The sequence below is a fragment of the Neofelis nebulosa genome, chromosome 2 (genome assembly GCF_028018385.1).
Source record: "Neofelis nebulosa isolate mNeoNeb1 chromosome 2, mNeoNeb1.pri, whole genome shotgun sequence".
Lineage (NCBI taxonomy): Eukaryota > Metazoa > Chordata > Mammalia > Carnivora > Felidae > Neofelis > Neofelis nebulosa.
The window spans coordinates 213,241,195-213,254,901 of NC_080783.1; the positions used below are offsets into that span (position 1 = coordinate 213,241,195).

General features: G+C 43.4%; 1 protein-coding gene across 8 annotated transcripts in view; it reads right to left on the bottom strand.

Annotated features, from left to right (window-relative positions):
* The window catches only part of VPS13D (vacuolar protein sorting 13 homolog D), a 258,246-nt gene that overhangs the window by 83,387 nt on the left and 161,152 nt on the right, over positions 1 to 13,707 (bottom strand). For all 8 annotated transcript variants that reach the window (XM_058719034.1, XM_058719033.1, XM_058719032.1 and 5 more), the window contains 2 exons: positions 4,842 to 4,976; positions 3,592 to 3,759 (listed from right to left, as the gene is read on the bottom strand). In XM_058719034.1, coding sequence (XP_058575017.1) covers positions 3,592 to 3,759; positions 4,842 to 4,976 — 303 coding nt within the window. The remainder of the gene's footprint in view (positions 1 to 3,591; positions 3,760 to 4,841; positions 4,977 to 13,707) is intronic.

Below are 13,707 nucleotides of genomic sequence, written 5' to 3' on the forward strand. Positions count from 1 at the left end.
TACTAAACGCAAGGGAGATACACGAAGGACCCCAACCACATGGGGAGCAGGGTTCCCATCCAAGAGGCCTTGGGTCCCGGAAGGCAGTCCCTTATGCAAGTCTGATGACAATATAAAGCATGATATCCAATAAAATGCACGATCACTGCCACCTGGGGCTTCATACAGACTTGGGGGTGGGGGCTGCGCTAAGGAGCATCCTGCCCTTTCTGCATAAGTTATATTCTCATGCGGACTTGCAGGCTTCAAAGACAGTTTTCCAGGGGAAGCAGAAGAACGAAGGAACAAATGAGACTTCCACAAATGAGGGAGAATAAAGAAAGGGCCCACCCAGTGCACCTGGGTGGCTCAGTCGGTTAAGTTTCCGACTCCAGCTCAGGTCACGATCTCACGGTTTGTGAGTCTGAGCCCCATATCCGGCTCTCTGCTGTCCGTGCAGAGCCCACTTCGGATCCTCTGTCTCCCCCTCTCTCTGCCTCTCTTTCCAAAAACAAACATTAAAAAGAAAAGAAAAGAAAAAAAAGGGCCAGCCCCTCTCACCAGGATGTTACACAGATACTCTGGAGAAACCCATACAACGTCTCACCTGTGTGCGGAGGCCACAGGCAAGTTTCCAACCTCTTCATTGTCACGCACGTTAACTACAGAGGGTTCATCCCTGCCAAACTGGCCCAGATGGAGTCTGATTCTCCCACTCTTTGTGCCTGAGACCCTCCTCCTCTGTAGACTGGAACACTTTGGCTTTCATTTTGGGGGCGTTAATGGTTCCCTGGTGGCTAACGTCTAAATATTTTACGTTAATGCAAATGTAAGAGTCAAAGTGAGGACCCACTTCTCTTGTCCAGTCTATATTTTTCAAAGTTTTCATAACATCCTATCTCATTTTATCCTTACAGTGAGCCTGTGAAGTAGGTAGCTTTGGTTCCAGTTGAGGAAGGCCTCACAATAAACCAAAAGTGCATTTCTTTTTCAAATTAAAACAGAGCCCAGGGGTACAAAAACAAAGAAAGTAATCATAAAACCAAGGAGGCTTTCTAGGTTAATTAGAATTTCATCAAATTAAATAAAACCTTGTAGCTGGTCATTTACAAGTGAATATTTAAGTGCATCTGTTTATACCACGTTGAGTAGCTAAAAGAACGCAGGGCAATCCACACCACCACTGTGATGCTTCGTGTCACCGGGGGTGGGGGGGGGTCCAAGGTCCCAGTGAGAAACGATTCAAGGCAGAAGTGGGCGTGATCATTCAGACTCTAAACCCGAGTCTGTTTCCCAACCATGATTTAGAAAGAAATTGTGGTTTATATACACAATGGAGTACTACGTGGCAATGAGAAAGAATGAAATCTGGCCCTTTGTAGCAACATGGATGGAACTGGAGAGTGTGATGCTAAGTGAAATACGCCATACGGAGAAAGACAGATACCATATGTTTTCACTCTTATGTGGATCCTGAGAAACTTAACAGAAACCCATGGAGGAGAGGAAGGGGAAAAAAAAAAAGAGGTTAGAGTAGGAGAGAGCCAAAGCATAAGAGACTCTTAAAAACTGAGAACAAACTGAGGGTTGATGGGGGGTGGGAGGGAGGGGACGGTGGGTGATGGGTATTGAGGAGGGCACCTTTTGGGATGAGCACTGGGTGTTGTATGGAAACCAATTTGACAATAAATTTCATATATTGGAAAAAAAAAAAAAAAGAAAAGAAAAGAAAGTCTCTCCTCCAGGGTGCCTGGGTGGCTCAGTCGGTTAGGCATCGACTCTTGATTTCAGCTCAGGTCATGATCTCACAGCGCGTGAGATCGAGCCCCGCATCGGGTTCTGCACTGATGGCACAGAGCCTGCTTGGGATATTCTCTCATTCTCTCTCTCTCTCTCTCTCTCTCTCTCTCTCTCTCTCTCTCTCTCTCCCTCCCTCCCTCCCTCCCTCCCTCCCTCCCTCTCTTTTTCTGCACACCCCCATTCCCTGTTCACCCTCTCTCTCCCTCTCAAAATAAACATTAAAAAAAAACCCAAAAAACAACAATGTCTCTCCTGCCTCTCTGTCACCCTTGCTATAAAAGTAACAGCACTATCTTGAACCACAAGCCAAACAGAACCTGTTTAGAACTACCATACTGGACACTGATCTGAATAAAGAACTATCATCTCTAGAAAAGAGTTTAGAAAACAGGAATAAATTCCCAGCTCTCACCCTGTTACCAAGATCACCATGCAGTACAAAGTGTTGTTCAACTCACTTTCTCATCTGCCCTTCAAGACAGCCTCCTGTGTGGCAACATTAAAGCCTCTTTATGCTAAAGCCACCTTGACGTCCTCGTGGCCCACGGCACAGGTGCACTTGCGATTTCACTACAACACACTTTCTACCAGAAACAAGCTGAGAGCACAGGTGCTTTCTCAGACCTGATTCCTTCAGGAAAAGGTCAGTCTCTAGGAGGACAGTCTGTGGGTTGACACGAAGGGGAGGGAAGCAGAGGCCTTCCACATGTTGTCAAACAGCAGTTCCCCTCCAACTACCTTCCCCTTTCCCACCTTCACACGTAAAATCAGCTCCTGCCAAAGAATAAATTGCGGAATAACAAAACGCCCCCTAAGCAAGGAGCCGGTGAACAAGTCAACCAGACAGAAGGAGGCAGGAGGATTACACCACTGTGCTTCCTTCTGCTGCTCTAGAAGCCTGTTTTAGTTTGGACTTTATCCTGCAACCTATGGGAAATAGCTGGTAGATTTTAGGCAGGAGAACTGCACCATCAAATTCTATTTTTGTTGTTGTTGTTCTTAAAAAACTTTTTTTTCACATTTATTTGTAAGGTTTTGAGAGACAGAGAGACAGAGCGTGAACGGGGGAGGGGCAGAGAGAGAGGGAGACACAGAATCTGTAATAGGCTCCAGGCTCCGAGCTGTCAGCACAGAGCCCGACGCAGGACTCGAACTCACAAACAGTGAGATCATGGCCTGAGCCGAAGGTCACTTAAGTGACTGAGCCATCCAGGTACCTCATCAAATCCTATGTTTTAATTTTTAAGTTTATTTATTTTGAGAGAGAGAGAGAGAGAGAGAGAGAGAGAGAGAGAGAGAGAGAATGAGCACACAAGCAGAGGAGGGGCAGAGAGAGAGGGGGAGAGAGAATCCCAGGCAGGCTCCCTGTTGCCAGCACAGAGCCCGACACGGAGCTTGATCTCACGAACCGTGAGGTCATGACCTGAGCCAAAACCAAGAAAGAGTCCAACACTTAAGTGACTGAGCAACCCAGGCGCCCCTCAAATCCTCTGCTTTAAAAAGCAAGTTCATTCTGGTGGCACCGTGCAGGCTGTGGTGGAGTCCAGGGGGTCAGGCGGCCAGTGCGGTGGCCCGGGGAAGAGACAACCGGAGCCCGGGAAGGCAGTGGTGATGGACAGAAGATGAGATACTGTAGACGGCTCAGCGGAGCCGGTGCCCGGTCGTCAGAGGAGAGGGGAGGGGAGGCAGGGGAGGCAGGTAACGAAGCAAAGGCCGTGACTTCTCACAGCTTATCAGCTATGGCAGGAATCACGGTAACGCAGAGACCCCCATGAGGTTAATGACGATGGAATTTCACCTTTAATTCCTTACCTTGGCAGCAGAGTTTGATACGCCATGTGTGACATTTCTGATAAGGCCCCCGACATTTCCATACTTGATCAGCCCAGTAACCCCTTCGGAAACATCATTCAAAAGCCCCATGGGATTGCCGAGAAAGTCCACTGATCCCAGGATCCGAGCTGCCTGGCTGAGGAGTTCCTGTCAAATGGAGCAGAAAGAGAAGATGAAACCCAGCACCTGTTGATACTTGCAGGTAGAATGTCCCAAGCAAAAAGGTTAGAAATCTGTCTTGTCCCCCATTCTCATCAACACCACAATGACCTCTGAATTCTCATCAACTGCAAGTTCCTAGGCTTTCATGAACTCCACCTAAGCTCTCCCAACGCATGTATCCCAGGGATTACTTCCAGTACTCAGAAATGCGCCTCAAAGCTATTCCGAAGAATAAATGCTCTGAAACAGGAAAGACTCTTTACAAACATGTGTTAGTATATACATCCCATTCTGATGTTTCTACAAATAGGGAACTCAGCAGCAGCAGGGAGAGTTTTAGAAGGAAAATGAGGGGGGAGAGTATATCGTAGCGCCCCCTATAATCGGCAGGGGGTGGTGCATATAAAGAGGGCCAGCGACCCTCTACTTTCTGCGTCCAGGCTCCAGTGATATCTGCTCTGTCACTCTCCTTGCAGTTTAGTGGAAACATCACCAATTAGGAAAGTTGAGGAAGGAAGCCAAGAAGGAAAGGAGGGACACGGGACGGAGGAGGGAGGAAAGGGAGCAGGAATAGAATTTTAACTTAGACAGTTAATAAATTTGATATGATCTCGACCTATCTATCGAAGAATCTGGATAATAAATACAAAACAGAAAATGTCCAACTTGATAAAAAGAAAAATTGAAGTTCAACGCTAGGGCAGGATCTCACAGGCTCCAAGGACACTGACGTGGTCGTCAAAAGTTGCTCCACGTCCAGTAAATAGAGAGGTCACAATATTTTGTGTCACCATTAAAGCATCAATTAAACCCTTAAGAGTTGTTATGAATCCAGTGGAAGCCCCCGAGATCAGTTCTCTGAGGGACAAGACCAGCAGCTTGTAAATCAAATACACTGTTTGAGGATTTTCACGATGTGTATGGGCTTCGCGGGCTGTGACCTGACCCCTAACAGCAAATGTTTAACTGGGTTCTCGGCAGTAATGTCTTAGTAACCAAAATTCCCAAACAACCAAAACAAACATTCTGCTTGTGCTCCAGCCACTAGGTATTTCTCCAAAGCTCACCTCCTGGAAATGTTTGAGGATATCATTGATGATGAACTCCTTGGTCTCATAGGGATGTACCCGAGTAAATGGATCCAGATTAATCACAGCATCCTCAAACCGAATCAGTGGAAATCCCAACGTGCTTTTTAAGGCCTAGTTAGGGAAGAAAGGAAATGACATACTTTAGCCATTTGATGGCCTTCCAGGGCACTATAATTTTGGATTCTGTGAAAACTACAAGTCATATCGATTTTCCAATGAGAGTCAAGGTTTTGATATTTATAAATAAGGATTTTCCCTGTAATTATAAAAGTAAAATATTAGGACAAAAAACATACATGTCACCCAAAGTAACATATATCACATCGAAATGAACATTCTTGGCTTCATACGGTGGCTTCTTATAGTCACCGTTAAGTTTGTGAGAGTCACTAGGTTGTTATATACAGCTGCAGTTGCTTAATTTTCATTGTTACACAGCATGCCAATATATAAATAAAACACAATTTATTAAACCACTGCTGTTGATGAACAGTTGTGCTGTTTCAAATTTTTGCTATTATGAACAATGCTGCTATGAACATTCATGGACACGTTTTTGGGAGCACATTTGTATGCATTTTTCTTGAATACATACCTGGGAGTAGAGCTGCTGTGTCACAAAGAATATACACATTCGACCCTAGTATATACAGCACTGTCAAACAGCTGTCCCCAGCAGCTGAACTGGTTTATACTCCCTTCAGCAGCCTCTGAAATTTCCTGTTATTCTCCACCCTCATTGACACTTGGTATAGACAGCCTTTTAAAAGACAAATATTCTGATGGGTGTGTAACGGTATGTCAGTGTATTTTTGTTTTTTGTTTTTTTTAGTTTTATATTACTTACTTACTTGAGACAGACAGACACAGTGTGAGTGAGGGAGGGGCAGAGAGAGGGAGAGAGAGAATCCCAACAAGTCTCCAAGTTACCAGCACAGAGCCCAACGTGGGGCTCGAACTCATGACACCATGAGGTCATGACCTGAGCCAAAGTCAGACGCTTAACCCACTGAGCCACCCACGCACCCCTCTCAGTGTGGCTTTAATTTCCACTTTCCTGTTGAAGAATGCACCTTTTAACACACATATTGGCCATCTGGATATCCTTTTTTTGTGAAGTGCCTACTCAAGTCTTTTGCTCATTTTTGTAGTGGGCTGTCTGTTTTTTTCTTATTGCTTTGTAGGAGTTTTTCTTATACATTCGGTATAGAAGTCCCTGGTGAATAGATGTATTACAATTTTCTTTTCCCATTCTGTGACTTATTATTCTTTGAAAGGTGTTCTTTGATGACCAGATATTTTTTTTTAATTTTTTTTAACGTTTATTTATTTTTGAGACAGAGAGAGACAGAGCACGAACAGGGGTGGGTCAGAGAGAGGGAGACACAGAATCTGAAACAGGCTCCAGGCTCTGAGCTGTCAGCACAGAGCCCGACGCGGGGCTCGAATCACGGACCGCGAAATCATGACCCGAGTCGAAGTCGGCCACTTAACCGACTGAGCCACCCAGGTGCCCCCAGATATTCTTTTTTAATGAAATCCAATGTACCGATCTTTTCCTTTATGGTAAGGGTTTTCTGTTTCCTCAGTAAGAAATTATTACCTACACCAAGGTCATAAAGATATTCCCTGTGTGTACCTAAAAAAATTTTATTGCTTAATTTTCACATTTACATCTATAATCTACTTGGACTTGATTTTTTTTTTTTATATGGTGTGAAGCAGAAATCAAGATCCATTTTTTTCCAGATGGATATCTACTTGCCTAAGTAATATTTACTGAAATGATCACCCTCTCTCCTACTGCAGTACCGTGTAAACTTTGTCACACGTTGACTAGCCATATTTACGTATCTGTTTCTCAATTCTGTTTCATTTTGTCCTGCCTTCTGCCAATACCACCCTGTCTTAATTACTATACTTTTGTAATGAGTTTTGAAATCTGAGAGTATACGCTCTCCAACTTTGTTTTCAGGATCACCTTGGTTATTCTTTGCACTTTTCATTTCCAAATTTTAGAATCGGCTTGTCAATCTGCCATAAAAAGTTGTTAAATTTTTCATTAAGATCTTACTGAATCTATAGATCAATTTGAGAAGAAAAGACAGCTTCACAGTATGGAGTCTTCCAGTGTATTAATGTGGTATGTCCCCTTATCTATTTAGTTCACTTTTCTCTTAATAACATTCCATTGTTTTCCATACAGAGGTCTTGCATATAACCTTTGCTGGATTTACTCCTAGGAATCTGTGATAGATTAAAAATGGCCAGGGGCACCTGGCTGGCTCAGTTGGTAGAGCGTACATAACTCTTGATCTCAGGGTTGTAAGTTCTAGTCCCACACTGGGTATAGAGATTACTTTAAAAATGGCCATATGGGGCGCCTGGGTGGCTCAGTCGGTTAAGCGTCCGACTTCGGCTCAGGTCACGATCTCGCGGTCCGTGAGTTCGAGCCCCGCGTCAGGCTCTGTGCTGACGGCTCAGAGCCTGGAGCCTGTTTCAGATTCTGTGTCTCCCTCTCTCTCTGCCCCTCCCCTGTTCACACTCTGTCTCTCTCTGTCTCAAAAATAAACAAACGTTAAAAAAAAAAAAAAAAAAAAAAAGGCCATATATTCTTTACATCTTGTAACAGTAGCAGAGACGACTTCATCTGCACTGACCTTGTAAGTTGCTTCAGTCAACAAGATGCAGCAGAGGTAACACTGTGTGACCTCTCAGCCCAGGCTTCCTTCAAGAGATCTTGGGAGTTTCTGCTCTGCCCTTTTGATACTTCCACCACGTGAAGAAGCTGAGAGACCATGTGGAAGGAGGTTCTGTTGACAGCCAACACCTAACACATAAGTAAGGTCGTCGTATACGAGTCAGTCTCAGCTGACTGCCAGATGAGTAACCACAGGTCAGTCCAGCAGAAGCCAGCATTCAACAGAGTCCAGCCCACAGAATTGTGAATAAAATGACTGTTTTAAACCACTAAGTTTTGGGGTGGCTGGTTACACAGCAATAAATAATGTTACTGTATTTGATGTTTTCTTAACAATGCTATAAATTACATCCTTCAAAATTTTCCTTCCCTCTATAATCGTTGCTGACATTGTACACCATCTCCAGTGACCTTCCTAAATTATCCATTCAGTTAACAACTTCTCTGCGCATTCTTTTAGATTTTCTAGGTACATATTTATGCTCTCTGCAAATAATAAAATTTGCATTTTCCTGTCCAGTTCTTATGCCTTTTATTTCTTCTTTAATCGTTCTAGACTTATTACACTGGCTACAATCTCCAGTAAGACACTGAAGAGTAGGGATAATGAGCACCTTCCCTGCTTTCAGTATCTCACCATTGAGTATGTTTGCTGTAGCTTTTTTATACATATACTTTATCAGATTCCGGCAGTTCCCTTCTATTTTTTGCTTGCTGAGTTCTTATCATAAATAGATGTTGAATTCTGTCAAAAGGCTTTCGTGCAACTATTGAGATAATATTTTTTCTTCTTTTATTTTGTCAATGTGGTAAATTACATGATCTATTTAAAAATGTTAAACCACACTTACATTCCTGGAATAAACCCAATTTAGTTATATTTTTTCTTATTCATTGCTGTATTTGCTTTGTTAATATTTTGTTCAGATTTCTTCCATGTTCATGAAAAAAATTCTAGTCTATAATTTTCCTTTATTTATTTTCAAAATATAAATTATAGTTTTCTAGTAAACTTCTCAGACACAGATATGGTTACTCTTTAATATTGTGTGTTTGATAATGCCAACGTCTGGTTTATCTGTGGGTCTGCTTCTAGTGTCTGTTTTTAAAATGAAAACTCTCGGGGCACCTGGGTGGTGCGTCCAGCTTCGGCTCAGGTCATGATCTCACAGTTTGTGAGTTTGAGCCCGGTGTTGGGCTCTGTGCTGACAGCTCAGAGCCTGGAGCCCGTTTCAGATTCTGTGTCTCCCTCTCTCTCTGCCCCTCCCCTGCTTGTACTCTGTCTCTCTCTCTCAAAAATAAATAAAATGTAAAAAAAAAAAAAAAAAAAAATTTTAAATTAAAACTTTCACAGACTTTGCATGAGTCTTTAGTTTCTAGTAGGCGGTTAAAGAGGCTTCATCCAATCAAGATTTGGGCTTTCTCAAGGCTGGATTTCAGTCTTTGTAACTCTTGGTCTATTTCAGTCTTTCTAAGGCCTGGGATAGTTTCAGGCCAGTTGTCTCAACTGACAACCAATTCTGTTCCTCCTCTTTTACTCTCCCTAGCACCAGAAAACTGCTAAAAGGTCTACTTAGTTTTCCCACCTCTCAACTGTTGCTTTTTGCCCGGCTTCTCTCAGGCTAGGTTACCTAGAGACTGGCACCTGCCTCAAGACATACAGCAGCTCGGACCACCAGGGTCTCTATTCTGCCTGTCCCTTCTTTCTAAGATACTAGCGCATCAGTTACCAGCTTGGTATCTATCTAATGTTTGCTATGTCAGTCCCATGAGACCACCAAAAGCCTTACTCAGACTCTCTGCCTTTTGGCAGCTGCTTTCTGCTTGACTTCTCTGCCTTTTAACACATACCAGTTACACATTCGGACTATCTCAAGAGTAAAGGCAGAGTAAATGGTGGGCTCACTTATCAAGTTTCCTTCCTCACATAAATCTTGGACTCTCAAGTCCTAGATATCTTGGTAGCTTTCCATTACCTTCAAGCAGACTTTTGGGTTTTTTTTTTCTATCGAGTTTTTCTTGTAATTCTTGGCTAATCTTGGTTTGCTATAAGCCAGTTAACAATTTCCAGATTTGGTCTCTTTTCCAATTACATATTTTTATTTATTTTTTATTTGAGAGAGAGAGTGAACAGGGAAAAGGGGGGGGGGGAGAGAGAGAGAGAGAGAGAGAGAGAGAGAGAGAGAGAGAGAGAGAGAATTTCAAGCAGGCTTCATACCCAGCATGGAGCCTGATGCAGGGCTCAATCCCACGACCCTAGGATCATAACCTGAGCTGAAATCAAGAGTCGGGCGCTCAACTGAATGAACCACCCAGGTGCCCCACCATACTTTTATTTTAACAAGATTGGGGAGGTGGGTCTCCTGGGTGGCTCAGTCAGTTAAGCATCCGACTCTTGATTTCGGCTCAGATCGTGATCTCACGGTTCATGAGACTGAGCCCCATGTCAGGCTCTGTGCTGACAGCATGGAGTCTGCTTGGAATTCTCTCCCTCCCACTCTCTGCTCCTCCCCTGCTCACTCTCCCTTTCTTTCAAAATAAGTAAACATTAAAAAAAAAAAAAACTTTAACAAGATTGATATTGCAAGGATTTTAGAGAGTATGCGAAATACTCTTCTTCCTTGAATGTGAAAACACTTTTTTAATTATTATTATTATTTTTTTTGGAAGGAGAGAGAGAGAGAGAGAGAGAGAGAGAGAGACTGAGCATGAGCGGGGGAGGAGCAGAGAGAGAGGGAGACACAGGATCCGGAGCAGCCTCCAGGCTCTGAGCTGTCGCACAGAGCCCGATGCGGGGCTCGAACCCACAAACTGTGAGATCATGACCTGAGCCGAAGCCAGACGCTCAACCGACTGAGCCACCCAGGCACCCCTGAAAACACTTCTTCATGCTAATAATGTTAGTAACTCTCTGATCCACATTGAATCTTTCCTTATATACAGTGTAAATAATCCATCTGATTTTGTATTTTTCCATATGGCTATCTAGTTGGTCTAACAGCACTTACTAAAACATCTATATATTGCCCCACTAAATTAAATGTCTTTACAGTAAAACCTCATGTGTAATTTAATGAACCTTCTATTTTCTCCTTTATTTTTTCATCTTTTAGCATGTATTTTCAGAGGCTGCCTTAGATTCTTTTGGGACAAGAGCATGTTTAATTGAAATGAAATCATGTAACTGAAGAAAATACAGAAGAAATTGCTTAAAACCATAGAATGGGGAAACTTTTTTGGGACTCCAAACATATATTCAAAAAGGTCAAAGACTGGTAGATTTGACAACATAAAAATCAAAAGCTTTTATAGGATTAAAAAAGAACCCATATACACATCAAAAGTAAAGCAAAAAGACAAATGAAAAAATGAAGGAAAAAAACCTCGCAACTTACATCAAAGACAAAACTTACATGAAGAGCTTCTACAATTACAGGTGATTAAAGACCAGTAATAGGATTTAAAAAATAGGCAAAGTGATAAACGGCAGAAAAGATTGGTTCTCAGAGGAAAAGGATGGCCCTTCAACAGAGGGGTCAGAAGTAGAGGAAAAGAAAGCTGTGACGAAGACAAAGAAACAAACAGAAGATAAGAGGAGAACCAGAAAGGAATGGGGAGGCCCGCGATCCCGAATACGGCAGAGGACCCTGCAGACACGAGGTCGGAAAAAAGGTCCCCCGATCTGGGGCCTCGGGAAGTCACGAGAAACCTCCTACTAAATAATGTGAGAACAAAACTTTTTAGAGATTAAGAGCGCTCTTAGATTAATTCAGCCTAACCCTCTCATTTTTTTAAATAAATAAAGCCGGAGAAATGTTAAGTAGATGACCCAAACTCGTGCAGTTAGTTATTAGGAGATTTTCGACTTGCACGTGCTCATTGGCACAAAAGTAACCACCTGGTAGGTGGAAAGCATGAAGATCAGAATGGAGGATTATGTTGTTTCTCTTGAAAAACTTTCTGCTGTTCATTCACGCGTGCTTCACCCATCCACGTGCTGGTGACAGAGAAACTGAGGCCCAGCGGGCTTAACGGCTTTGCTTAGAGCCCCACGATAAATCTGCCGGAAAGGTGGGGACATCGGTTCGGCAGTTTGTTTTGCCAATACAACCCTGAACGTTACTTTCGTCTCAGAGAAGAGGAAATGAGATCCAAACAAAGGCTTAAGGCAAAAGCTTTTTTACCCCAACTTCCTCATCGTAACCAAATACTGAAGAAGAGGTACCATTCGGAGTAGCAAAGACTTTGAAACCTCCACCAAGTTGTCGAAACCCTCACGAGAGACACCATCCCCTTTCTGAATGGCTAATGTGCTTTGTCTGAACCAAGGAAATATCTGGCCCTTTGGTAAAACTCTTCACCTCGTCATTTACTGCCTTGGGGCCTCCCACATTGGACAAAGCGGAGAGATGCAGCCTTTGGTATGAATTATCCTGCCACCTTCAGGTTGTTCCGGTCAAAGTAAAAGAGATGAGAGGGAAAGCCAAACAGGGCTCTTTCCCGCAGCGACCGACGAATCAAGTACAGTAGTATACAAAGCTGATGCTTATTTACTTAAGGAGCAGACAGTTTCCTGTTATAAAACGGATTCTGCAGAAAGCAACGTGTGCGCAGAAGTTCCTAATAAAACTAGGAAACTGTCCATTCCTACCTCCTCCAGACGAAAACCGCTGAAGTCTTCCAGAAACTTTACGGAGTCGAAAGAAGAAATACCTGTCCATGCGCCATAAGGTCTCGGATCACAAGCCAGTCCCTGGCCCGCGTCCTTCCCTTTCTTAGTTTATCCTGCACTAAACAAAACTGTCTGGAATTCATTCTTTAAAGGTTTATTTATGGTACATAGAGACTGTTTATGTGAAGCAGGGTATTTGCCCATTTCCCTCCCGGGACAGTGTTTAAAACTACAGGGATATTTCCCTCTCTGGCACTTTCTGAAATACAATTAACAATACTGGATCTTTTTTCCTTTTAACAAATCTGGTTTTTATTTAGGGAGGGGAGGAAAAAAGTAAAGGGTCTGAAGTTTCCCAACAAATTATTTCAAGCCTTTGAGAAGACAGTTTTAGGCTTTTTAAATAGTGTCTTTGTTTGAAATTCCCCCTCACCCCCACCCTCTTGCTCTCTGACCATTAAAATGTGGGTTTTCTTCCAAACTAGATTGCTCAATTAAAGCCCTTCTTTTGTAATACCCCAATGCTCTAAATGGGAAACGGACTGCAGGCTGGAGGCCACCTCGTGAAACCTTTTAAAGGCTCCTGGCTTCTTTTGATCTTTAAAAAAACCAAAGTACATATAAACTACCTGGCGTTTTCGATATTAGTCTGCTACCTTCTAACACACACACTTGGGAGTATAATGGGGAGGGGGGTGGAAGGGAGGAATGTGTGTGCACTTGTGAAATGGAACTATTATCTCCCCCTTCTCCCATCACGGAGAAAGGAATCCAATCGAGACAGCAGATGGGAAACTGCTCTGAGTCCTTCTCAATAGACACTATATCTGGCAATAATGTACCCTCAGCGTAAACCTGAAGAGGCTTCCCCGTGAGATTTCTGACAGCCTCACTCCTGGCCTGGAGTCAAGAGAATCGAGATAATTATGCCTTCAATACCAAAGACATGGTTACCTTTTAGTCAGACTCTTGTGATTCCCATTCTGGGACAGCACTCCGTTCCCTAAGTACATACTTTAAGCAGTACATATTCATCTCCAAGAGCATATCGCTCTTCCCAAGAGCTACTAATAAGGGGATATTACTCTGTTAGGAAACTCTCTGAACAAATGACATTATTTTATGAGCCCCCGACTCCACCAGGAGAACTCGAGACACAGTAAAACGGTGACTCCCACAGGCTGAGAATTTAACTCTGAAGCCCCAATTCCCCGACACCCTGCCTGAGACACGGATGTGCCCCCATCACGGTGCGCCCCCCCCCCCCCCCACCTCAGGACAGGGCCGCTCCGCTCAACTTCTTTAACAATCGTTTGAAAACGCCTTCCAACGGATCCTCAGAACAGTGCCGAACGAAACATTCAACTTAACCGGTTCCCAGTTCGTCGTGGAGCATACACGCAGGCACGGAGACCATGTGACTGGGGGTCTGGAGCTACTTCAGCTGTAAGAAGCCATATTGCATTTGG